This window comes from Pyxicephalus adspersus, chromosome 11, assembly GCF_032062135.1.
Source record: "Pyxicephalus adspersus chromosome 11, UCB_Pads_2.0, whole genome shotgun sequence".
NCBI classification, from domain to species: domain Eukaryota; kingdom Metazoa; phylum Chordata; class Amphibia; order Anura; family Pyxicephalidae; genus Pyxicephalus; species Pyxicephalus adspersus.
The window spans coordinates 55,109,493-55,137,360 of NC_092868.1; the positions used below are offsets into that span (position 1 = coordinate 55,109,493).

The window sequence follows — 27,868 nt, forward strand, 5'->3', positions numbered from 1 at the left end:
CAACAAGGGATTTTATTCTTCCCCAATATATCCAAAAATGGGGGGAAAAAAAGCTATAAAATTGATTTTTTTTAGTTGACTGGATTGATTGACAATTATGGAAACCCTCACATTTCATCATGCCGGGTATTAAGAAAATAACAGCTGCAATTGGTTTGCTTCTACATTCACCTCATTGCTCACGTTCTGTTTTCATTACTTCGCTCCAACAAATCAATTTCCATTGAAATAATGTTTGACCTTTTTACCTGTACCTGTCTGTGTTAGATTTAGATTGGTTCCATAATGTGTTATTGCTTCTCAGTTTAATTTTTGAAACGTCTAAGCAAACTACAGAGCTGTGTCTCTAATGAACTCCAATACTGGTTTAGCCATTTTGGAAAGCGCTATATACACCAAAATGCTGAAAACAAAACATGAATAAGCCTGCCGGGCTAATAAAATACCTCACATAAATAAGAATATAATAAACCGAGACACCTAAAACAGCGTCAGTAAAGTAAATTACAAAACAGCAGCTGAAGCTGCAGCGAAAAAAAAATCCCCCAAACCAATCCGATGTCAGAGCCGGATAGAAAGCAAAACCCAATTGTTTTTTGCAGACAACCGCTGTTCCTACCACACATGGATTCTTGCTACTAATTGGTCAGTTAAGTGATAAATTGTATTATTTCTACACAATGGCAAAAAAGCCAATACGTCACAATATTGATAAATTGTATTATTTCTACACAATGGCAAAAAAGCCAATACGTCACAATATTAAAAAAAAAAAAAAAAAAAAAAAAAAAAAAAAAAAGAAAATGAGCAAATATGACTCTAGAAAAAAATAACCCCAACAGTTTTAGGTAAAACATGCTAAAATTGTGCTGTGAAAAGTATTTACAGCAAAAAGTTAATCTGCCAGACATGATTGGTAGATAACAGAAAAAGAGCTTTCTATAATAATGACAACTCAAACCTTCTGAAGGTTGTTGTAATGCTTGTAGAATGGAATATTTTCTGTTGATAATTATTTGCTGAAATATTGCAAAACCTAAAGGTTTATTAGGGACGGCGATACCACTGCAGAACCTCTCGCCAACAGCCTTAATTATTCCCTATGGGTGAGATGCTCGCTGTTCCATCTCCACCGCATATGGGAGGTTCACCAGCATGAGAAAAGTGGTAACCACACCGCAATCTCAATGTTAGCTTTAGAACTGCTGGAAATTAGGAATCCGAATCACAAATGATAAAAATGTATTTGGCTGATAGACAATATTTGCAAAGTCTGAAAAAAAAATTGCAAAAGCGCAATATTTACACAAGCCTGTACAGAAGTGGGATTAGAACAGTCAATTAGTGCATAAGTAATATTAAATATATATCTTCATATAATTTATTCATATAATACAGACAGAGGAAGGGCTAAAGTGCTTTTCTCTGCCATCTTCTAATGATCTCCCGTCTATCACATTTAGCTGCCAAGCCAGCCGGGGAGACAACAGAACCGGTAATAGTCTCTCCAGGGTTTAGAATGAGTGATATCTGTAAATGGTTGCTGCTCTTCTATTAAAAAGCTTGGTAGTTTGGGATTACGGTTCTTTAATGCTTCTTCTGCTTAAAGATTTACAATATCGCCCTAGAGGGGTGGGGGGTCTGCTATTAAAAAAATAACTTTTCGTTGTACGTATCAACTGAAAATATCCCATAGCTCCTTCTGGATTTTTTCATAATAAATAGGAAAGAACTATTTTTCAAATGTGTATTTTGTACAGAAATTATAAATAGAAAAAAATAACTAAGTGGAGATAGCAGTTTTGTGGCAGCAAAGCTCTAGAAATAAGAAGTGAAACCACTTAAAAGGATTATATACAATTTTTGCATACACACAAGGGTCACCTGTACAGCATGACAGCAATGGAATCCCTTTAAATTTCTGCTTTGTAAATGGCAGCTGCTTACACCTCCATATCGAACATCAACAACCAGCGTCCTCCTTTAAAAGTTCAGGATTTACAAGTCCCGGCATACCAGCCTTTAGATGTCTGGGCGAGCTGAGATTTACAGTCTCACAGGTTGCCAATGAGTTGGATTTTCTCCTCTACCATGGTGTGATGCAGCTTAAAGCGGGAGACGGTCACTTCCTGTTCAGGCCTCTTGTGTCAGCGGTTGGTGTTGGAGGTCATTGAGGGAGTTTTCTAATGTCCAGGTTTTGTTCTCATCACTGCTCTGGGAGTCATTAGAGGGGGTATCAGAAGATGGGGGCAAGATGGCATCATCTTCTTTTACGCAGATGTCAGAGTCCCCTAAAAAAAGAGCAGAAAAGTGATCCTTAGGGTTAATAATATTATATTGAAACAAAATAAAATCCATCAGAGCAGTCATTCACAGAGCTAAATTTTCCTCTGTCACCCCATTGTGCATAGTTCTTATATTTGGACTGGGTACTGATGACATTAATCTTTAACCTCCCTATCGGTAACCCTGAGTGTGATTTGGGGTAGAAAAAAGTTGCTGAAAGCGGTAACCCAGAGTCACACTCGGGGTAGGCAAACCTATGGGGAAGGTTAGTAAATACAGCGCTTACCTGACCTGCCTACGTCCCGCGTTGTCCATCGCGGCCATTCTTGTCGTCTTTCTTCTTTCTCCAGCGTCTTCTGCACACGATAAGTCACCGGGGGAGCTCCCCGTGACGTTGGTGCGTGTGTATGTACATTGCCGGTGGGGCGGGAAATTCAAAATTATTTGTATTGCATTCAAAACAAAATAACTGTATTGAATGCAGTACATTGGATTTATATGTGTAAAAGCAGTACATTGTTTTCAAGAACATTTATTTTACAGTATTTATATTAGTATAATATTTAATTGTTTAAATTTAAAAAATATTTTTTTTAATGTATTATTTTTACATGATTTGTGCTTCAAACTTTATTATACTCATACTATTTTCTTATACTGTAAAATATATTTTCATGAAAAACAATGTACCGCTTTTAGACATATAAAACTGGAAAGAAATGAACAGCTAGGGAGGTTAAAGTGCATTCCCAATGAAATGTTTATTTCTAGTTTAAAAAGTTAAGAGCTTTAGAAAGAGGCCTCCTTTAAAACTTGTCACTCGAGCAGATTTCTTTTCACCTCTATTTCAGGTGATATTTCTGTCCCAACTATTGTCACCAAGATAGAAACCAGGAAGAGACAGCAATAAAAACTTAGCAGGTGCTAACCCTTCTCCACTTTTATTCCCCAAGCTTAATTTATTATGTTGTGGGCACAGGTACGTGGAGTCTATTCTTTCTCTTAACATTGGCAAGCAGAAGGGTGGTAGTATAATAGGGACAATAAAACTTCTCTCTGTGCGAATATTTTAGGTATATACACCTAAAAAAAAAGTGTTTTTATCAACATCACTGGGTGCAAGGAATGGCTAATCCAAAGCTGCAATATGCCCTTTACATGCAGTGCATAGCAGCCTCCTCCTGCTGATAGTATGCCAGTAGACTTTTTGGATCCTGAAGATCCCACTGCTAGATAGCCAAAAAGAAGTGTCCACATCACACAGGTAATGATGTAGACATCTGAAGAAGGGACCCGTCTCATGTTAAAAAGGAGCATTTTTTTTAATGCCAGTATTCCTGGATAGAGTTAGGGAGGAAAAGCCCATAGATTACCTTTAAATGGAAGAGCAACAGCGTGAACTATTCTCATTATGCAAATCATTGCAAGGATAGATGACAAAATGATTAGGGCAATAGGTAACACTTCTGATTCTCTAGGTATAGAGACAGAATGAATAAGCAATGCAGCACACTTCGTGTGGGTTCCTTTAATGGCATAGACATTTGGGTTGGGATGCATCAGTTGATAAAAAGTAACCAACAGGCCCACATTTGGTATAATTTGCCGTAGGTGCCTAGTTTGTCTATTAGAAGAGGAGTGGGTGATGTGCTTCTGTCCTGCTTTTACTTCCTCAGACATTTTTGGTCACCTAACCACAGTGGTATTAGAATTAATGTAGTTCAAAGACAGGGTTTTCTTTGGCAACAGCAGTTTTTAGTGTATTCAGCAAAAATCAATAGTACATTCTCATAAATGTAAATAGTACAGATTTATCAGGTACTTCCTCACCCTTGGAGGTTAATTACCCAAATCTTTTTGTAAACATCCACAGTAAAAATTTAGAGGGGTATTTCCTCCTATCTAGAGGTCATTTACCTCCTATTCTAGACAGAGACCTTCAAGAAACAGAGCTTTGAACATCAACATATGTAGCATCACCCCTGAGGAAGCCTAGATTGGGCGAAACGCGTTGGGTTAACAAAGCTGCGTCAGAAACACATATATGTTTATATTTTCTATGCATTATAAAATAGTTGGTCTCTGTCTAGCAAAAGAGGTAAATTACCTCTAGATAGGAGGAAATACTCCTTTAAATTTTTCCTGTGGAGGTTTACAAAAAGATAGAGTAGTTAACCTCCAAGGTGAGGAAGTACCTGATGAATCTGTACTATTGATATTATTGTTTGACATTTATGAGAATGTACTATTGATTTTTGCTGAATACACTAAAAACTGTTGCCAAAGAAAACCCTGTCTTTGAACTACGTTCATTCTATAATACCACAAATTTCCTGTTAGGAATTAATCTATAAATTCCCAATCTCTTGTTTCACACTGGTCCCCAATAAAAAAAGATCTTGCAAATTTCACCTAACCACAGTATCGGATTACAGTCTGCACTGGAACCATTAGTGAGCTCACCTGGAATCTCTTCCGGCCCATCCAGACTTGATAAACAGGGCGATGATGGCTTTTCATTGATTTCCTCCTCAAGCTTTGTCCCAAATTCGGCCTCAGGAGAGGACAGGATCATGGGAATTGCTTCGTGCGGCAGTTGTTTCATTTCTTGGTTCTCTTGCAGTGGTGTCCTAGATATACCATTTCCATTGTACGAGCCGTTAGTTTTGCTGAAACATCTGTTTTTAAAAAGAGCAATACAACGGTCACACATTTAGATCGATTTCATACATGTATCCAGTAGGAAAAAAAATGATGCAGATATAACCTGACCTCTGTGCTGCATCCATGTTATACATTCCCCTGTATGAGGACTCAATTTGTAGTGACATACCTGTTATTGTTGCAGCAATTTCTGCAGTTGATGCACTCCGAGGGATCTTTCTGGGGTAAGGCAGTATAAAGAATGCCCCCCTGTAATACAAGACAATTGTAGTGGTCTGTTAAGTGTCAAGAATGCATTTGTACCTAAATTATAAAACATAAACAGTCCATTTTCATTATAGTAAATTTCATTTTAGACTTACATTGGAAATACTATGAGGTAAGTGTTCATAGTCCGGACACGTCCCTTTATGTGAATTATTGCAGGTGGGATACAGCTCTCCATTCATGACGCCATTAATGCCATTGTGTATACTATGATGCATGTGTGGACAACCATTAGTGATCTTCCCATTTCCAAGAAATCCTCCATGGACAGTTCCATTAATCCGGTTGATTCCTGGTAGCGTTGTGTATTCTACCATCTGACCATTTAGATCGGATCCTTGATATAGATAACCGGGCGGCTCAAATTCTGCAGAAACAACAACCCAGTTAGGTCTACAGGAAAGGATTTGTGTGGACCTGAGCGATGTAAGTTATGTGGAATCGTTTAGTGAAAAAGATTTGAAAGATAGGGCAGCAAAACAACCTGGTGACAGCCCTCCAAACCACCATTACTCAGTGATCACTGCAGAGCGTGGCTGGTAAAGCCTTGGACCAGACCAGGCAGGCTAGTCTGTATAGACTTCTACTTGGCCATGGATTACAAGATGGCTTAAGGCAAGACATGGGGAATTCTTAACAAAGAGACAGAGGGGCTTACTGTGCATGAGGCGTTGCTGTCGATGTTTCAGGAGACACATGGCAATGAAGGTCATCAATATAAGTACCATCCCGCCCAACACACAGCCGACAATGACGTACAGCATGTCCCCGCTCCGTGCCAGAGCGGTGGATGAACCGGAGCTTCCTCCTGCACTCCGCTCTGAGGCCGACGTTGTGCTGCGTTCAAGAGGAGGAAGTTCAGAAGTACCAGGACTCCTTCGGGCTAGATTGAACAAAGACAGCTGTTAGTCCTGTCTGAGACTCAAGAATGAGCTTCCGATCACTACGCTTGATCATTTAAATTTTTTTTTATAAATACATTAAAAAAAATTAAAGATTCAGGAGAGGCTTTTATAGAATGGTTGTGGCAGCCATATTCTGTACCCCTGGAGCTAAGGGACTAACATTTTAAGAAGAAGGTCAGCAATAGCAGACTCCATAATATTGTTGAAAATGTATGTCAAGTCAAAATGAAAGAAAAGCCCTGCAGAACTCTTCCGCACCCCACATCTATGCAATGATTTCATAGTAAAACAATGCTGCTGTCCTGACTCCAAAGAGGCTCAAACACTAAAGAGTAGGGAGAGGGCTCATGAGAGACGTAGTTCTGGGACAGTAAAACAGCTCTTAGCAGGTGACTCTTTAAGAAAGTTACAGGCCTGAGAGTAATAAAAGATGGTTGTCATCATACAAAAGGGATGTTGCCTAAGCACTGCAGGCAAAATATTTCACAACCCAGCACCAATCAGTATCAGCAGATTCCTAATGTTTATCAAAACAAACTGCCGATTCCTGTGCTCCCCCAATCTATGGTGTGATGTGGAGTACCCGGGTCTCACCTTTAGTCTCACATATCATGACGTTGCTGTAATCGCTGGCTCCTCTCTCATTGAAACATTGCATCTTGATGTCATAGGACGTCTCTGGCTGCAGGTCCCGGATTAAATGTTGATGCTTCGTACCTGATAGTAAACATGGACACAGACTTGTTACTGGACATTTACTGAACATTATAAAAAGTGTTTATTCACTTTGTTTTTGTGGAAATCTCTAAGCATGTAACACCCAGCAAAACAAAGACGTACCATCCACCACGTCCCTCTTATAGTCGCTGTCATTGTCACTATCGGTGGGCCGGTAGTAGATATAAAAGCCTTGGATGGGAGTGTTGTTGTTGTTTGATGAAATGTACTAAAAAGCAGAGGAACAAGGGACAATATTTAATACATACTATACAATACGGATTTTTATTAGCATAAAACTAGCTCCAAGTTATTTTTTGTTAAATATTACAGGTAAGCACTTCCGTGAAGAAACAGAAGACAAACGTATCATTGTACTGCAATACACTCACCGTCCATTTCAGCAGTATCTGTGTGTCCGTCTGTGCCTCAGTGTGCATAATGTGAGGGCCGATGATCAGGGGATTGGTTAGTCGATTGCCATATCCAGGAACCTGGTGGGGTCGTGAAACCGCACTGCACAAACTCTCTCCGTAATTGTTAATAGCGATCACACGGAATTTGTACATTGCCCCTTCAATGAATAAGAACATTAATTAGAACATTGAATAGTTTGTTTTAACAATCAACGTAAAGTGAGAAGTAAATATATTTAACAGACTACTTGGTATATGTAGTGGGGATAAACTTGGAACAACCATTTGGCATGCATTGCATACAATAGAAAAAGTGTTGTCTGTGCAATGGGCCGATTTCCTACAACCAGACTGCCAGATGAGATAAAATATGAATTGAAGAGTTCACTTCACATTCCATTTCATATACTGACAGCCTTATGCCACACCGCTCCTCTGAACTTACTGCAGAACGGGTCTGCATAACTCCAATCAACAGACTCTCTGCAACCTCTAAAGACAAAATGATGAAGCACAAATCTATAAAATGCAAGGGATTGTGTGATCTTTGTCTAGACTTTAGATGCAGCAGATTTTGTTATCCATAGGGGACAAAAATTGAAATGTTAAATAATTCTGTCATAAGCACTAGAACTAAAAGTAGGCAAACAATCAAATCTCTGATTAGAAGTATTGAGATATATTTATAAAACCCCATTATAAAAGGAGTGGCCTTTGGCAACCAATCCACTTCTACCTACTTCTGACTTCCTCACTCATAACATGCATGGCTCCAAGACTTTTCTAGAGCTGCCCCAACTCTCTGGAATGGTTTTCCTCACCCTTTTTGGCTTGCTCCTATTTTCTGCTCATTTAAAACCCATCTTTTCATATCAACCTACCTGTCTTCTTCTGTCTCTTAAACCCTCACTATTTACCCACCATTCCATATCCCCCTCTCATTGTATGATACTTCCCCCACCTCCTAGGTTGTAAGCTCTTGGGGGCAGGGTCCTCTCCTCCTCCTGTGTCACTGTCTGTATCCGTCAGTCATTTGCAACCCCTATTTAGTGTACAGCACTGCGTAATATGTTGGTGCTATTTAAATCATGTTTATTAATAATAATAATGACAAAAACAACAACCCACTTCCAGCTGTAACATTTTTTGTTCATCTTAAAAAGTAAAATCCAGCATCAAGTTGTCATGGGTATTTGTGTGTTCCCTTACTCCAGATTTAATGGGACTATGCACTGAAGTGACTAATAATTATGCAGCTTTTCCTGTACCTGGTTCGAGACTGGAAACCTCCACAGAGAGTTTTGATGGGGGGATGTTCTCTGCAGCAGTCATCCAAGGATGCGACATTCTCTTGTATTCAACTTTAAAAGAAGTGATTGGGGAGCCCCCATTTGCCCTTGGGATCCAGGTAACGTACACAGAGGTCTCTGATGCAGTGGAAATGGTGGGGCGATCGGGAGCTTCGGGAACTAAAAAGAACATGAAAAGGCCACAAATGGATGAATATTATACAATGAATACAATAGAGATGAAAACTACTTGTGTTGAGCACAAACAATGAAATTAAATATAACTTAGACTTTTACTATTTGCAGTAATTTGAAGTAATTAGAAACAAAACAAATCTTAAAGCTTGAACATTGCAGTGCAATGAATGCAATATTCTGTAATTGTCTATAAAAAATAGTCTGACTTTTCATGGGGTTCCTCCAGCTCTGACTACATGGCCTGCAAACAGAATCATTTTGAGCACTTAAATGTTACCGATACCCAAGATGGATTCGCCGGTCCTACAGCCAAGCATTAGCTAGGTGAAAACACTAAGTACAAGATGCAGGAAACGAAAGAATATATAAATATATATGATATATAGAGGATATATAAATATAGCAGTATTAAAAGGGTGAAGCGATTGGTGATGCGACTGCTACTCACACCTTGGAAATACTTACACAGTCCACTTGGAGAAAGAGAGCAAAGAAATGAAGAACAGAGAGAGAAAGAGAGGAAGTTAGTAATCAAAGGGCAATCGTTATGGGACATTCAGAATTCAGTGTGAGCTTCATTTTAAAAGTAAATGCCAATTCCACTCAAATCTGATATTTTTCTTTTTGCTTGTTTTTTAAAATATTACATCACATTATTATTATTATTATTATTAAACAGGATTTATATAGCGCCAACATACTACGCAGCGCTGTACATTAAATAGGGATGGAGGCTTTTATTTATATGGAGGATTTCTAACCCATAAATCCACCCAAATGCAACAACCATCACTATTGGCGAATGGAATCACGTGATGGGGGTTGTGTTTCTTTAAATGGTTCAGCATAGGGATGGCAAAGCACTGGGTATTGAGCTGAGAGAGGAAAACATCTGATAGAGTCACATGAACTTATAAGTTTGGAAAATCCTATTTTGTGGAGAAAAGGAAACACAAGATTGGAGTGGCTCTGACCTTCAAAACATATCAGAAAGTATCAATTTCATAGTGATTGAAAGAAAAAAGGAAGAAGGTTTTTCTTTTTCTACAGAAGACTGTATAATGTTAACATGACATTTACCTCCACTGTGCCTGTTGGGTTCTTTCGCCGGCTCAGAGTTGGTACTGTAAGTATCGTGATTTGGAGTTTGCTTGGGGGCCCCAACCGGAGGAGACAGCGCTGGTGTGCTCTTGGAAGATGAACTCCTTTCTGTACAAGGAAAGATTACGTCACAGTGAGAACGTTTTACAGCTGTGAGAAAAATCATCAATGCAACCTGCATCCAATGAATGATAAGCTTCAATCCTAAAACCTTACCTTTGCTGGTCCGGAAGGTGAGCATAGCCGGCTGTCCTTCACCAGCTGCATTCCTGGCCACCATCAAAACTTCATACAGACTGGATGGCTCAAGCTCTGTCAGGAGAAACTCACTTTCACTGGGTGGAACACGGATAGAATACCGGGGCCCTGCTACATTGCCGTCATCATCCAGCTGTAAAAAAATCATAATCATAATTATTCACCATCAGACACATCAATGTGTGCAACTAACTCCAACTGGTTGTGGCAGGTGCCTGGTCCCGGCTGCCCTCCGTGACTCTTATCTGGCCCTTGCATTGTTTTGGCAAAATGGGGGTCAATGGAGAAAGCCACAAATGTGATACCAGCATTGAACATTAACGTATACATACATATTTACATAAGTATTGCATTCTGAACATTTTCTTTAGCAAGCATGGCTCTTCCAACCTGCGGAGTAAAGCAGCCTGACATAAATAAGCTCACCTTTCTATAGCGCACAAAGTACGCATTTATTGGCAGACCTCCATCTCGCCCCGATCTCCACACCAGGAAATACACGTCCGGTTTAGTGGTTTGCGGTGGGCTGAGAATGATGGGTGCCTCTGGAGGTAGAGCACCATGAAATGGCTTGTCGGTAAGCGGGAAGCTGAAGTAGGCAGCAGTCCGAGTAAGGCTTGGTGAGCTGGTGTCTGGACGCACAGTGCTGATTTCATAAGGAACTGAATGAAAGATTAAAATAGAATCCTGGTTAAAGTCATGTGAATGGGCAGCTATTCTACAACATCAGACTTATGTCTTTAAAACATTTGTATCCTGTATGGAGAATTGAGGCCTACGACTGGGATGCCATTGCTACTAATGCTGCACTAATATCTGGTAGCACACACTACAGATCTACATACACAGCTTTAGCTCTACATACCTTTTAGAAGCTTTAAATTACATGCTTTTATATACAGAGCACAATGGACAAGCTGCGGCCTAATCTCCAGCAGTCTGACACTCAGCAGTCTGACACTTGCACACTTCTCCAATCAACATTGCTGCTCGGAGCTTTGTGAGGAAGCTTCACTTTGTATATGGGAGCAGCATCTGACTCTCCAGAGAGACTTTAAATATGGAGATATACACAGAAAGGAAATGCTAAATTTAGTAGGATTTTGAAAAATAGCAATAAAGTGGGCTTGGGGTTCCTTGCAATTGAAGCTCTGCTAACCCCAAAAATAGTAACAAAGAAAGGAGAAGGTAGAAAGTGATAAGCCACCTAAACACATAAGCTAGTGATTAAACATGTAACATAATACAAATCAGAATGATGAGACAGAGTCTTCCTAAAAAAAATCAATTGTGGAACACATAGGTAGAAGGTTGGTGTCAGGTCCCGAAGCGTTTCGCCGTATGGGCTTCCTCAGGGGTTAGTGAGAGTCATCAAACAACTAGGTAGCTTATGTGTTTCACATTGGAAAAGATAGGATGGAGAATAAGATGGAGTGTGTTAGTGAGATTTCTCAAAGTAAATAAAAAAAGCACAGTATTTCTGCCAAGGTTAAAGCTGACCAGGGAGAGATAGAGATTCAGTTCCCTGGTGGCTAGTGGATGACGTCCGATGATTTTAAGACTTATGTTGCTTATAATCATAGAAAAAAAAAGTGAATGCTGGTGAATTGCAGAACACAAAGAGAAGATAATAAGGACCTACAAAAACTAGCTTGGAGTAGACATTTTCTTAAGTTTATCACTTACCTTCACTAAGGTAACCACTATTTTGGCTGAGAAAGTCACCAATCCTATCCAAATAACAGAAAACTGAAATATGCACCCAGCCTATACAATTGATAAACAAGAATAATACAATGTTTGCCTGTCATGCCTTGTGACTCTGCCTTTTGCAACCTTTACAAATATTCCTACCTGTCTGTGCAGAGAAACTAGAAGTTATTCTGACATCAGAACATAAAGGTGGGACAGAAACATTGTACAGTTTCTTCAGAAGCCCCCAGCAGTGTTTATCGTATTAACCCCATGCTAGATTCTATACTAAATTTGCAGGGTTTTATTCCAGTTATCGTTTTTTAGCCATTAAATGCAACAAAATCCCTCGGGGCACATTAGCAACCCAAAAAAAATCAGCAGTACAATATCGATTCTTTTTAATGCAGGTCTATGATATTTTTGCTCCAATGACAAGGACTTACCAACAGTCAGAATGGCTTCCTCCCGAGTTGAACCAAACTCATTGACAGCCTCACAGGTATATTTCCCAGCATGCTTCACAGTAACAGCAGGGATGTACAAGGAACTGGTTCCTGGATGAGACATGATCACATGTAACGGATCCTTACTGGGAGTATCCACCATCCTCGAATGTAAAGCCTTGCGGGGTTTAGGCCGAAGGATCTGGGAGGGATGACTGCTGATTGGCCCGCGAGCATCATACCAGCGGATGGAAGGGGTGGGGTTTCCGGTTGCATTACAGATTAAGGTTACCCAGTCTCCAATCACTACGCTAACACTTGAAGGTGGGGACACAATAGTTGGTCTGGAGCCAGAACCTACCAATAAAAAAAAATTGGCATCATTCAAAAATATATTTCACAATATCCGTCTGTACCATCTTTACTTGGTTATTTCTGTGGTCAAAGGTGGCTTCATGCTAAAGCTTTTTAACTTGGTTAGAAAATTGACGTTCTTCATACTATTCAAGCACAGCCTTGACCAACCTTCATAGATCTGACCGCAGTGGAGAAAGAAGTGTTCAGAGCTCGGTATAATAAAACGTAGTTCAATTGTTCTTACCTGGCTGTACGTGGAGTCTGGCAGAGGCCTGGACTGCGCTGACCCCATTGTCTGCCATACACTGATACATCCCAGCATCCTCCTCAGCCACATTGCTGATCTGCAGCGTGTTCCCCCGCGGGCGGAGGCGAGATGATGGATAAATGCTCACAGTATTGTGCAGCCAAGTGATATTTGGAGCCGGATTACCCTGCGCCTCACAGGTAAACGTGACATAGCTGCCTGCCGGTGCCGTCTGGTCCTCGGGGGCCCTGGAAATCGATGGAGCTTCTGCAAGAAGAAAATACAGATTAGAGGAAAATCTATATACTTTTGGTTGCAGCCTGAAAATGAGCTTAGAAATAAATCTAAATCCAATAAATAATTTTAAATGTCTAAAGAATATTTTACAGTGAATCAGCATGTGACAGAGACCAGCGGAAAGAAAATAAACCAATAGTTGTCATTGGCTACAAAGTCCCTTTACTTTCTTCCTGCTCCAGAACAATGCCAGCAGTTGGTAAAAGTTTTATAAAAACACAAGGGGGCGCCAGCTGCTTTCTCCTACCATAGAAGCATATGCATTATATTCACCTATAGCACACCAAAGGCATCTCATATCAGAGTGAGCGGACATGCAAGGTGTCATATGGATGGGATAGGTAGATATTATTGTATATTATTAGCCGTTTTTGGAGAAAATAGACCCCATATTAAGGAAGAAACAATTTTCGAGGACGCTGCATGTAACGTGGAAAGGTCAGGTTAATATATTTCTCTATTTCTTCCTGTCCTAGTGCAAGCCTATATGCTCATCTCTCCAGGTGAAATCTTTTCAATGTAACAGTGAAAATATGGGATACATTTTTTTTTATTCTTCCTAAGTTTATAGAAAATAGCAGGAAAACAATTTCCAATTCCAAGGATGAGAAGCAGTAAAGGGGTCACCTTGCAGCAGCAATAAACATGAAAACTTTGCCTGGAGTTCTACTGATACTGGCCACATATATATCTTATAAGAGGCACAGAATAACTTTTGGGATCAGTGTGTGAAAAGTCATATTTAGCCTGCAGCAGCTGCGAGGAACCCGAGGGTCTTTACCTAAAATACACATAATAAATATGTAAGTCACACGTAGGTAAGAAAGCAGTCTATGTGCCAAGAGGCCTCGGGGACGTGAGCCGTCACATCTGGAGGTGCCACTTTCCGGCAGAGTGTGAGGTGACACGAGCGGAACACAGGGCGCAATTTTCAGACCCTTTCACAGGAACAGCGTCCCGGGACGCAGGAGGAAATGTGCTAATTGATGAAATCAAGACGTGGTATAAATTGCCAGCATTAAGAGTTGTCTGTACACCATTAAAGGAAAGGATTCGGCTGCTCAGACACCATGCCAGAAGGCCTTACTGGCTCGGCATTCATCAGCCAGACACCTTGTCTAACATAATCGAGGGCTTGTTGTGGTGGCATCGGGAACGTGCCAAAAGAGATGGGTGTTGTTGTGTGCTGCCAGCAGCATTGACTTCCCATGCCAGGGGAATGAGTGTTCCTATTACATAAGCCTGGAAATAAATTCAGATAATTGCAGTGTTTAAACCACAACTGAAAGTAAACCGTTCCTGACATACACCTAGGGCACCAACCTGGGCTGGCCAAAGTCTTAATAAAAAGCAGAATGTTATCGTCAAGGACTCATCATTTAACATCATTAAAATTAAGGAGGGCTGCAGATTGACGTAATCTCCCATATTGCACCTGGCCAGCTGGAAACTCAAAATGTCCAGATTTGGGTGAATTGTACATCACAGCATTCGCTTGCTCTATATATTATTACATCAACACCATTTTTTTTGTCTTGCCATGTCAGAGGCCATAACTATTAATATGGCAAAGGCTGACATTATATATATAATATCTCTAGCAAGAGTGGTACAAAAAAAGCCATAAAAGGATCAGCAAGGACAGCATTTTACATTTCGATTGGTAGAAGAGGTGATGAAAGTTCCATACTGACCTAGAACAATGACCATGTAGTTAATGCGAGCCACTTCCTGAGTTTCATTGGCCAACAGGCAGGAATAATTCCCGGCATCCAGTCTTTCCACATTCTTGATGACGAGGTTAGTGTATAACAATGTCCTTCTATTATCTGTGGCACTCTGCCCATCTTTATACCAACGAACATGGGGGGCATTGACCCCTGCGGCTACGCATTCCAGAGTCAACGTCTCATGCAGATGTACAGACAAACGCTGAGTAAGGACTGATTGTATGGGGTTGAAATCTGGGTGAGATGAACCTGCTGCGAAAATAAAATAAATAAAAAAAAACAGGTTGTGAAACAAAAGAATACACAAGTTTAAAAAATAATATAACCAACAGAATATATTATAATGTATTTATATAGCACAAATGTATTACACAGCGCTGTACATTAAATAGGGGTTGCAAATTATACAAATAGTGACACAGGAGGACCCAGAGAGCTTACAATCTAAACAGAACAAAAATTGCTTAAATCGCCAACAGAGCAACACCCAAAGTAGGGGCAAACAGTGTCAGCCAATCAGGCCATTACCACCTTGCGTACAGATGTCAGTGTAACACTGTGAACATACTGACCTAGTGGGGTGAAGACCATGTGCTACTACTCCTTCCCTAATCATCAGGAAACAGAGGCAATGAGGTGACAACACCATTCATAACCTTAACAAGGTGTCACCATCCTGACTGTCCTATCTGGCAGGACTGTGCAAACACCAAAAACTTGCTGAACAAATCTACAAATATTTTGAGAGGTTTAGATGTGTAGCTAAGCTGGAGTCATTTGGCCACAATTCCAGCTTAATGCTTATCCATTGCCTGCCAAACAAAGTCCCAATGCCTATCCAATCTGTCATAGGTGTTACAGAGGCATTTGGCCCTGGCCAAGGAATAACGAGCTGTCATGCGATTTTACCATTACATATAAAAAACTTGGAAGTACATGGCGTATCAAATTTGTACAGTTTATGTCATGTTAAATCTTTTGTGTACTCAGGACACAAAGTCCTCCTTCAGAAGAAATGTATAATCTCAAGTACGGCTAAAGAATGTATCCATGTTGCTTTGAACGATGAGCGCCAAACAATAGCAGTGGGGTTGACGCCTTTTACATATAATTTGTGGTGCGCTTTCCTCACATCCAAAGTGAATCAAGCTGGACAAGGACTTTATGTACGCTGTATACAGAGACGCCAAGGCATGTGGGCGTAAAACCCAGCACAGAGCCGCCTGATTCATACACCATGAAAGCTGTGCCAGGAAACTACACAAAAAGAATTTCCAAAAATAATGAATTCATTTGGTATAAAGAAAAAAAATGATTTGTTGAAAACTAACATAACTTTCGGGGGGGAAAAAAAAGCACCTTGATAGAGCAACATTTTTCTTTTCGAAAAGCATTTACAGCAAGCTGGCGGTTGTGCACACGATTTCACTTGCGAAGATTGAGGAAAAATTTGCCTATTGCATTAAATATGTGTCTATGGTGTGATTTTGTAAATATTTGAGGGGTTGGTTTGGGACTGAGAAAACAAAAATCAAACAGAAAATGTCATATAATATATCTACTCACCAGTAACAGCGAGTTTGTAAACAGAAGGGCTTATCTTCCGCTCATGTGTGACTGGGTTATAGGCGGCACATCTATAGGATCCCCGATCCTCCAATGTCACATTTACTATCTGAAGGCTTCCAGAGGGTAGGATTAGGTACTTGTCTAATAAAAAAGACATAGGACGTTATTATAGACTCGATTCAACAAACACATTTTACTTTAAATAGATAGTTCTAAATAGAAAGAGGAATGTTTAAAAGCAGGATCTCCGCTGCTGTGTTCCATATGGCAAGATCTCCTTCACTTCCTGTCCACTGAAGTGAAACAAGAAATCATATTCTAACCCCAAAAGCTCTCCTGGAGTCTGGCATTACCAGTTCTTGGGGCTAAATGTTAATTCCTTTCACTCACAATGATTGAATAAATGAAAGTGAGTCACAAGAGAGTTGTATCTGATGGAATGTTGCTTACAATATCTTCTGAGAAAGTTTCCAGTGTGGTTTTGTTCACACATTTTCCGCAAGCAGTGCCGCAAGACTAAATGGTGCACAAATAATGACAAGGTCACTGTTGTCTACTTACCGGTAGATCTGTCCAGCCATTTCACCTTCACTCGATAATGGATCTGGGCACGTGGAACACTGGATGGGACGCCACATGTAATAGTGGCAGTGCTTCCCTCTTCAGCCACCACTGTGACTCTGGAGACCGATTCAAAGTCACCGAGATCTGTAAAACACAGAAGAAAACAGCGTCATATACAGTCCAGCATCATCAAATGGCATAATTTGTTACACTCCACTAGGCTGGGCTTAACTACCAACTGGACCAGAACCCTCACAGACGTACGGTCTAGCTGTGAGTTTAGCCTACACATATGCAAGAGATCTGCTTAAAGTGAACCTGTGCTTCAGCCATGCACACAAAACCAACAGATTCATGTACTGGGCCCACCAACTGAAAATATTCACTTTCTTACTCGCCAAAACTCCATAGGAATGAATGGAGACTGTAGTGGGCATGCACATTCCAGTTTGGATTGGAACAGCCACTGTGCTGCTAAGTAGGAAGCACACAGAATGTATTGGTACGGTGGTCATATCCTTTCCCTACTGTGCAGATATAATAAAAGCTATTGCTTCAGACACTCCTATTCATAATGTAAAAGTTACTTCTAGTGAGCAGGGAAATTGTAACCTAGATAAAACAAAAATAAACTGTTCTAAAAAGACTCAACCAGGACAAATCTAATCTACAACTAAATTCTGTTTTTCCCCTTCATCATTTTAAGTATTGGATGTCGAGTGTGCAAGAATACTCACAAGCCACCGACACGTTGGCAGGGGCACTGATAACCGAGCCCCTACTGGTGTTGATCATACACTGATATCGTCCAGCATGGTGCAGCCCCAGGGACAAAATGGTCAAATGACCAAGTTGGATGTCCACATCCGGGTTTCTTTCCAATATTTTCCCATTAAATAACCAAGAAACAAGGGACCATGGCGGTTCTGCAGCACACAATAATGTCACCGGCACTCCAGGCTTCTGGACAGTGGAAAGAGGCTCAGATAGGAATTGGGGCCTCACATCTTAATAAAAAGAAAAACAAAATAGTTATCAAAACACATGAACCAAAGGGGTCCAAGTCTGATGTAAAGTATGTTGACAAATGTATTATGTAATGATATGAGAGTTAACTGGATGAAATATATAATTTATAAAGGCTTTCAATGGAAAGATATGAAGAAGATATTAGTTCAATGAAGAACATGAGAGGGAATAATACACAGATATCTTGCTGGAATGATATGAAGATGGAGATTACTGGGGTGAGGGGTATAAGTGAATAGTAAGATCAGAGTAAGGAGTCACCATGGAATGAGATAAAGATGAAGATTAGTTGGATGAGGGATAAGTGAAGAGGGATAAGTGAAGAGTGATACAAGGAGTGAGGAATGAATGGGGAATGAGATAACGTTGGAATTAGATGAAAATGGACAGAAGTGCAGATTGATACTAGGAGTAAGACATCTCTAAGAAATTATGTGAAAATGGAGATTAGTTAGACAAGAAGAATGTTGATGGAATGATACAATGAAGTAGATTAATAAAGTAAAGGGTATGAGTGAAGAGTGATACAGGAAGTATGTGCTGGAATGATATGGAGATTACAACTGAAGAGTGATATAAGGTGCAGAATTGAATGGAATGATGTGAAGGTGGAGATTAGAAAAGGTGAGAAGTATGACTGAAAAATGATATTTGGTGGAAAGCGGAGATTATTTTGAACAGGACTAAAGAGTGGGATGATGATTGAGAAATGGAAAATATCTACTAATAAAAAAATATTTTTATTTCTTGCTATAGGAGCACAATATAATACAAGACTAATAAAATCCATACCTGAATCTCCACGTGTGTACAGCAAGAGAAGCGAGAAACAAAGTAGTGGATGCCACGGCCCTGGATGCATAGCGCTGTGTCACACCGATGAACAGTGCAAACGTCCGGGAGAATAGGAGAAAACCGACACAGTCTGGAGAAAAAAAGGCATCAAAAATATGTTTACTGTCAAATCTTTTATTACACTGTTTATCACATTCTAGGGTATTCTTCAACTTTGCTAAATGCATTTATATAAAGTCATTTTTTGAAGTATTAACCAATTTGTTATGCAGTGGGTGATGTCACAAATACTACTGAATACAAGTCCCTAGATTTAGGATTTAAAACAAAGAAAGGTAAAACCAGGCAATGTATCGCCTAATAATGTACTATAGTCCAATGTACTTAATAATAATGTACTATAATCGCCTAATAATGTACTTTACAACGCGGAAAAGCTTCACTGAATTAGGAATCCAATACTATTCAGATCAGTGTATAAATAAGCAGCACAATCTTCAGATACGCATAGCTGAAGAATATATTTTTTAGATCATTGTGGTATACTGGATATAAAATATTCAAACATGGATAAGCAGTATAGTACACTGGATCAAAATGGATAAATTTTGGGCAGACAGGCACTATGGACTCATACAAACAGGAATGTTATACTCTAGAACAGACATGGGCAAACTACGGCCTCCGGGCCATATACGGTCCAATAGACTTTTTTATCCGGCCCATTGCATTATCTCTCTACTTCAGTGGCTCAGCTGAAGTAGATCTGCAGTCCGCAGTTCTGGCCAGTGCCCCCCAAACTGGGTCAGGAGAAGGACACTGCTGGGGGGCCGCACCAACCAGAGCCACGGACCATGTCTCATTGTACAATTCCTGGGCTTGGGGAAGTGGGCTGTCATGACGTCACGTTCAGTGAAACCCATCTCGATCTCGACCCAATCTCGCTCCATCCATCTGATCCTGGCCAGGCCTCTCAAATTTTAGAACCCATTGTGGCTCGGGTCAAACAGTTTGCCCACCCCTGCTCTAGACTCACATTACAGAATCATGAACAGACAGCCGAATAGTACACCACATATAAATTACTGAATAATTGACAAGGAGCTGTATAGTGAAAAACATTATATGTATATTACTGAACTAAAGGCAAGCTACTACAATGAGACGTAAGCAGCAAAGTAGTACAATAGGCCATTGCGAATCATATAGAGCAGATATATACTGAATATACGGAAACAACAAAACCACCTGACTCATATTGTTTGGCCACCCTTGTGCTGCCAAGACAGGGATGGCCCTTCATTGCATTGACTCCACAAGACTTCTGAAGCTGTCCTGCAGCAGCCAGCACCAAGGCGCTACTATCTTTTCCGGTCTGCCTTCTTACTATCCATTTTTTCCTGTTTGCAACACATCACTTTTAGGAACTGGCTGTTTACTTGCTACGTGATAACCGTTAATGACAGGTTCCATTGTAACTACATTATTAATGTTATTACTTCACCTGTCAGCGGTCCAAATGGTTAGGGCTTATGTATGTATGGTACTATATCATAGACAGCAATGGAGTGTACTAGATATACATGACTTCAACATAGGCAGCAGTAAAGTATAAAACATACGCTGGTCATTGAGGAATCATAGGCAAATCATATTCCTGTGCATTATCAAATCAAATAGTTTTCAGTGCAGTATATCAGATATACATTACAGAATTATAGATAGGCAGCAATGCAATACAAGTACATGCAAAGGCCGCAGTGGGTCCTGAGATGCATGGTAAAAGTTTATTAACACCAGTGCTTACATCACTTTTTTCAACCTATTTTACAAGATCCTACAGAAGGAAAGAAGGAGATTTAAGGTCCCTGAACAGACCACACTTTGGATCAGGGCCCCTTTAGACAGAGAATACCATGCCTAATAGTCCAACCCTGAGTGTCCTTTTAGCAGAAGCCATTCTCATAGTCCTACTGGCACAGTGCAGGGCACTAAAAAGTCATCACTCAACCCAAATAGTAGAGGAAGAGACAGCACTGAGCAGCTCTTGCTGGGTCTACATTGTCCGTCATTGATAGGGAATAGCAGCTGGCAGGAGGGAGCAACAGCTGCTGGGAGCTCACTGGGTTTATTTTACATTCTCTCAGTTCAAGAGCAGCAAGAAGTCCACAGAGTGTGCAGAGCAAAATAAACAGGGGACCCGTCAACATGGAGCACTTCACCAGAGAGTAACACACAGCGCTGCTCTGCCAAACTTCTCCCACAGATATTTATTTAAAGAAGACTCAAGCGCCCACATGATACACAGGAACCTTCTCAATTACCCGCCGCCAGGGCACTCGTGTGAGTCTACAGTGTCTGCTCGGGTCAGTAAACCTAAAATACAAGTTTCCTTCTATAAAGAACTACTAATAACATGCATAAATATTTATGTGAGAGCTGTAAAGGCCGCACATAACTGGAGACACTTGTGGGGTTGACCTGTAAATATGGAGCAGAAGCCAAGGTGCTGCCCACAACTGGCAGTTTCCACTTACAAATCAAACAAATAATTCAGTTGCCACAGGTAACTTTCCCTTTAGCTCCAGATCTCATCTGCTTTACAAAGACCCCTAGAAAGAAGTTCAATTCAATGCGAGTGCATATGTGTTAAGCCAACACTTCCAAGTATCATGGTCAGCATCTACATCTTGTCCTGAGATGACACAATCATGGAAATCCCAGTGCCTGTGAAGTTCTGGGTTGTGTTCACAAATGTCAAAGATCTGCCCCCTCACCAGGTAACTTGCTATAAATGTATTATGTTGCAATTATGATCAATTAAAAAAAATATATACTTTTGTTATAGATCGTAACAGGTCACCGAAAGGTTCACTTTAAGAAAAGGTTGGGAGCATATTACTATTTGAAGCCGATTGGCTTCCAACCTTTAGTTTTGAACTTTTGCTCGAACTTTTGGAATCCGATTGGCTGTCATGGGCAAGAGCTTCACTTTACTTTTACAAGATTGAACTTCTGACTTTTTGAAAAATGTTACTGAAATGGGAGAAGTAGGAAAGTCCATGGTTCCAGGAAACTATGTGGGTATGTGCAGGGATCGTATATTTGAATTAGCTGTAGATACAAGCTGAACGCTACGTAGGAGTCCAAGCTCACAAGAACAAATTACAGCTTTAATATACTCGCACAATAAGAAATTTCACAAAGGGTCCAGCAAAAGCCCCTGAACACCAAACTTACAGCAAAATTCCAGGCATTGGCCTATATACACATTCAATATCTATTCTGTTTTACTAGTCAAAAGTTTTGCAATTCTGTGTAGCCCATCGTAGTTTTCATATCTTTGCAAAGCCTAGAAGGTGACACGTGTGGATAAAGAAATTGAGTGTCCCTTGTCTGTCTATATTTGGCAGGACTGAGTAGTAATCTTTAGAATTACTAAAGCCTACTGGGAACCCAACTACCACTCTAAAATGGTACCAGGAGGAGCTGGGAACTACCTGTGTAACCCGTGACATTTATATCCTATGGCAGCCATCTTTCAGTAAGTTGGGTCTATAAATCAGAAAATCACGTTACCCAGGGTGATTCATTAATGCAACATTTATGACCTTTTTATACTCTGTACCAAATTTTAATACACTGTGATTTAAAATGCACAAATGATGTGGGCCGGGCCAGGTAATAAGTACCTAAATGGCATAAGAGCAACTGCACCTGTGGAATACTCACCGGTGCTACAGAAAATCAGGGACCAAGATCCCTAAAGCTGGGAATCGCAAGATCAATTCAGAAGCAATGGGCAAGTGGGCACTAGTGGAGTGTAAGATCAGAGATTATTGAAAGTCCAACTCTACCTGAACATGGGCCCCCAGGTCCGTTCTGCTAAGACCAATGGGTATACCTGTAGAGAAAACCTAATAAAATGCTGGCTTGAGTATTTATCGTTCTATATTGTATAGAGAAACCTATCTGATGCTTGGTTCGTTTGGTCCATGAAAAATACATGTCACGTCAAGCAAAGAGCGCAACTGTACCTTTTGGTTTTTACCCAATAAATTCAGCCCCACGTCTGTCCCCGGGCAATGCCATTGTCTATATGGCGGGAGCTGATGCTGGCCTATCTCCCACTGTGTTACCTTTGAGAAGGTAGTGGAGCTGACAGGTTTCCTACAGAGAGGATAAACTGACACATTCCTTCGGCTGGGGGCTCCTTGGTGATTAAGAAGAAAAAAAAGCTTTATACCGGGCCTTTCCCATGCTGTTCTCTTGGCTGTGTTTCCAAGTCGATTCCAAAGTATCCCACAGAGCCCTCATCACTTCTCTATGTGTCCATTTTTTGTTTTGTTTTGTAAAATACCTACGTATGAGCAATAGGCAGGGGCCCCAAAACCACCATCCAGGATTCCAAAAGGAAGCAGCTGCACATTACAACTCTGAAAAATTCAACAGTGTTTTGTGACCAACGTAAATTACTTTTCCACAAATGACATTCTTCGCTCTTGCAAAGGGTTGAAGCTAAAGTAGGCCTACAAAACTGGAGCACAAACTTTAGACAGAGCATGGATTCTTCTCGGGTTTTAGAAGGGTTCCAGATGGATGAGTTCATAAAATATCTGAACGTACTCCTCCTGGCCAATGGGAAGCATTCCAGCACGTAGCGACTCCGGAGAACAGCTCAGTGCAAGTGAATGGCACCATCTATGTTCAGGCATGTGCATACTTCCTTCATTTATCTATGTGATTCGTAAAGCATGCTCACAGCAAGGCCTTAGGGTGCACAAAGAGAAGGGCACATATTCTTTAAAGCTTTGCAGAGCAAAGAAGGGCTAAAATCTTTGGCAGGTATTACCAATGTCCTTGACCTTTAATGGGACTAAACTTACAACATAAAAAAACTGAGCAGGCAGCAATCCTACCTGCTTGTTCTCAGTCTTTCCCTGAGTTACATCATTCAGGCCTGGTCATTTATTAAACAGTATTTATATATCGCCAACATAGTACACAGTACTGTACATTAAATAGGGGCTGCAAATGACAGACAGATACAGATAGTGACACAGGAGGAGGAGAGGACCCTGCCCCGAAGAGCTTACAATCTAGGAGGTGGGGGAAGTACCACATAATAGAAATGGAATGGTGGGAAGTAGTGCTGGTTTAAAAGACAGAAGAAGACGGTTAGGCAAGTTTGAAAAAATGGGTTTTGAGTGCTCTTTTAAATGAGCAGAAAGTAGGAGCAAGAGGAATAGGACCAGGAAGACCATTTCCGAGAGTGGGGGCAGCTCTAGAAAAGTCTTGGAGCTGTGCGTGTGACGAGGTTATGAGTGAGGAAGCATTAATTGGTCATTGGGGGCCAGAAAGGTTAAGCGGGGCAAGAACTGTGGAGGGATTTGAAGGCAAAGCACAGAGGCTTGAATTGAATGATTCTCAGGTGAAATGGAAGTCAAAGAAGAGAACTACAAAGACAGACAGCAGAAGAAGGGTGATAGGAAGGATGGATGAGTCTGGCTGCGGAATCAATTATACATTGTAGAGAAGAGAGTTGGGTTAGTGGAATACCAGAGATGGCCGAAGATCTCAAACTCAGAAAGGGACATGCATGTCACAGATGCCGGCAAAAGGATGCAAGGATATGAATGTTTTTTTTTTTCTTTATTTAATGCAAACAAGCAGGTAAGTTTATTTTATTGCAGAAGATATATTGCCTGTCTCTTCTGCAATAAAGACCATGCCCACACACAATTTTTTAATGTTTAACTTTAGTTTTGCTTTCACCTTTGTGTCTCAGTAACACCTGGACATGAAATGAGTAAGCAGGGATCACAGACTCTGAAAGGCACAGAGAGCAAATAGGACATTCCAGAGGTTCTATTTCCAACTGTACAAGAAAATGAGCTTTTGTTGCAGTTTCTGAAATGATTTTCTATCACTTCCTGTCTCACAAACCCCGTCACTGCTGGGGCCCTGTCACAGATGGGGCCAGAGATGGGAATTTTCCCCCCTCTTATTGATATTCTTCTTCTATTTCCTCTAAATGAGGGCTTTATTTGGGTGCTGGGGTGCTTCATTCAACCAGTCATGTAATTCAGGTCCCCCTTGCTTAACTTTCCCCAGCCAATGAAAAATTGAAGCTGCACAATGAGAGCACTTTGTTCTCTCTTTTAACAAACATGTTCTAATAAAGAACAATTAATATATTACATTTTTGTCTTGGGCTTTAAAAAAAGAAAACAAAAACATAAAAAAGATAACTAATCAAAGAACAAAAAAAGTGTAAAAGCATGGATCATTTTCCAGGCAAATTTGCCAATTAAAATTCCGAAGATTTTGATTATTGTTTGGCGTTTCCATATAATTTATGAGCCAGATCAGAAAACAGCTGTTCATCTCTAGGAGCCCCCCAGCCACCTATAACACGTACGATATGAAGCGTAACTGACAGTTGCTTTTCCACATCTCACTGCCGCAAGCACACCAAAAAAAAAAACACAACAAAGCAAAGAAATATTTGCTGTGACTGGATACGGCCAAACATAACATTTGTGTTTAAAAAACCCCAAAAAAGGCCCGGTTTAAACTACTGTCCAAATGCGCACTGCAAATGAAAAACAGATGAAGGCTGGGAAGCATGTGAGCAGCGCGAAGAAAAATGTTTGTTTATGAACAGAAAAGAAAACTGGTTTGCAGCGAGCTTAACCAACAAAGCCGAGATCGCATCTGCGGCTACCAGACCGTGACTCGCACGGCGCAAAAAAAAAAAAAAAAAAGTGATCCTCGCAGGCCGTTCTGCCCTCAAATCTGCATTTTAGCTGTGAAAATAAACTGAACAAAAACACACACGGGGAAAAGCGAGCGGCTCAGCGGAATGTGTTGGGTCCAGTTCACACAGATGATTTGGCAAATGGAAATGTATATATATAGCTCAGCTGCGTCAGGCTACTGTGACAACAAAAGCATACCCCCAAGTTCAGGAGGCCTTGATTTCGAGGCCGTGGTGGCTTTACCTGTGGCAGAAGAACAGGATTCATAAGGAATAATAGTTTGGGGAGAGTAGGGCGAAAGAAATGTCTATTAAGTTGAGCCACCTGGGTCAATCATGGACCAATAGAATGTTATGAAAAACAAACATGCAGTTGTCAGATTACTAATAAAATAATATTTTCATTACTTATTTTACGCATGTCTTGGATGTGGTTGGGGCCTCAACGAGTCCCTATTTTCAAGGGGTAATAATAACACCCCCTCCCGGACGTCATGCAGGTTTAGCCATGTTGACTATAGAATTTCCTTGCTGCACAGTCTCTGTCTTCATGGCTTTGGCTACCAGACTGCAACCACAATCACTGAGATACTATCCACACCTTGATCTGGTATATAACCTGTATTTGAACCCGTGATTTTCGATGCTTTACATATTCGTGGTGAGAGATGAGCAAAATCAATTTCCATGTCTTCACAACGCCATAAAATGTATTCAAGGAAAATTGCAATTTTCTGGTCCTCTCGAATACGAGCGTGCAGATTTGCCTGATCCATGGAGAATCGCATCATTTATTAAGGCAAATGTAAACCCTGAACAAATGCCGTATGCTTTGTAGAGCGCTGTAATATAAAGAATGGGCATAAAAAATGCTTTCCATGTCCTTTGTTTCATCTGCTGTGAATAACATCTCTGCCTCTACATGTCTACATTGGCTTTTTGATGGTGACAACAATTGACAGTATAAATATGATGGTGACAAATGAATAAAGGGACATAAGGTCACCATCAAAATTATTAATCACAAATGGTGATGAAGGATAGTGCATGGTCATTTTTAAAGATGGACATCAGATGATCGTTACTGGAAACAATCTTTTGTGATAATTTCTAGAGGCAAATTAGAGAATGAGCATTGTGCACACAGTGCTGTTCTTTACTATGGAGAGGGGAAGAGGATGAGGGAGCGGAACGGAAAGTCACTTTGCTCTTCTTTTTTAGGAATGCTCAGCAATCGTTCTTTTTCAGATGTTCATCAATCAATGGCATGAACAATGTTGAATGACCACTGCACACTTATTATCACCAGAGACAAACATGACCGTTCGAGCTGCAATTATCTGACGTTTGTATGAAGCAATAATGTGAATGCACTGAATTGTAAAGCGATTGTAACAGCAGTAATCTCTAGCAGTCCTGTGTAATGTATCTTCAGTCTATGGTGGTCTTCTGAAGCATGTCTTGAAAGTGAACATTTACCATTTAAGCAGTTGGGTATTGCAGAAAAGGACAGGCGAATTCCCTTCTGCAATAGCGGTTCTTACCAGCCTGATCAGCCTTGCCATCAAATTTTTGCACAGCTCAGTTTGGTTGCAAGGGAAATCTGCAATCCAGGCTTCCTTGCACATGCAAGGAATGTATGAACTCTCACATGCCTACACGGGAGTTGGATCATGCAGACACAGCCAATCAAGGTCATCTTAAAGAAGAAAAGGAGGAGGAAGATGGCAGGAATGGATGGGAATAGGAGAGTAGTCATGGGTTTGGTTCTGCTTTAAACTTACTTATCTTCAATCCCACAGCGCAGTTGATTGGTCCGGAGGGGTCTTCCATCGGGTCCCGTGTCGTCCCGGCATCCGTCTCTGAGCCAGCGCGCCGGGCCCCCCCATCTTCGCCTCTTCTTTTGGGTTCTTCTTCCTACGTCAGCCAACCCAGGCGCAAAATCAGGTGATGTAGATTATAAAAAAAAAAATTGCCGATTTCACTGCGCTTGCATAAGATTGGCAATTTTTTTCCCTTTTCTTTAAAAGGCTTCTAAGAGCACCAAAGAGCCTCCTAGGATGCGTGACGTAAATATCCTGTAATAAAAGGGTTTTCCGCCCTGGTATGTAAATTTAAATTTCTGAGTTTAGGTACGCTTTAAGTCTCCAGCAACTCCTATAGCATGATTTCAGACTCTTTCCTATTCCCTGAGCTATTGCATGCCTGCAGTACTTTTTTTTTAGCTTTTTCATTACCTTAATGTTACGTGTGGCCCTTTGGTGATGTCAGAGGTTGCATT

At 40.6% G+C, this 27,868-nt stretch overlaps 1 protein-coding gene across 4 annotated transcripts in view; it reads right to left on the reverse strand.

Annotated features, from left to right (window-relative positions):
- Positions 1–763: 763 nt before the first annotated feature.
- Positions 764–27,868, reverse strand: part of CDON (cell adhesion associated, oncogene regulated) — an 82,277-nt gene continuing 55,172 nt past the window's right edge. For 3 of the 4 annotated variants that reach the window (XM_072427293.1, XM_072427294.1, XM_072427295.1), the window contains 19 exons: positions 18,825–18,957; positions 17,741–18,010; positions 17,001–17,147; positions 16,437–16,580; positions 14,835–15,122; positions 12,841–13,110; positions 12,240–12,596; positions 10,528–10,763; positions 10,060–10,234; positions 9,823–9,951; positions 8,524–8,724; positions 7,232–7,413; positions 6,963–7,068; positions 6,717–6,839; positions 5,876–6,100; positions 5,313–5,584; positions 5,120–5,199; positions 4,750–4,964; positions 764–2,291 (listed from right to left, as the gene is read on the reverse strand). In XM_072427293.1, the coding sequence (XP_072283394.1) occupies positions 2,134–2,291; positions 4,750–4,964; positions 5,120–5,199; positions 5,313–5,584; positions 5,876–6,100; positions 6,717–6,839; positions 6,963–7,068; positions 7,232–7,413; positions 8,524–8,724; positions 9,823–9,951; positions 10,060–10,234; positions 10,528–10,763; positions 12,240–12,596; positions 12,841–13,110; positions 14,835–15,122; positions 16,437–16,580; positions 17,001–17,147; positions 17,741–18,010; positions 18,825–18,894 (3,648 nt within the window). In that variant the 5' untranslated portion in view covers positions 18,895–18,957 and the 3' untranslated portion in view covers positions 764–2,133. The remainder of the gene's footprint in view (positions 2,292–4,749; positions 4,965–5,119; positions 5,200–5,312; positions 5,585–5,875; positions 6,101–6,716; positions 6,840–6,962; positions 7,069–7,231; positions 7,414–8,523; positions 8,725–9,822; positions 9,952–10,059; positions 10,235–10,527; positions 10,764–12,239; positions 12,597–12,840; positions 13,111–14,834; positions 15,123–16,436; positions 16,581–17,000; positions 17,148–17,740; positions 18,011–18,824; positions 18,958–27,868) is intronic. The other variant, XM_072427296.1, reaches the window with a different exon arrangement.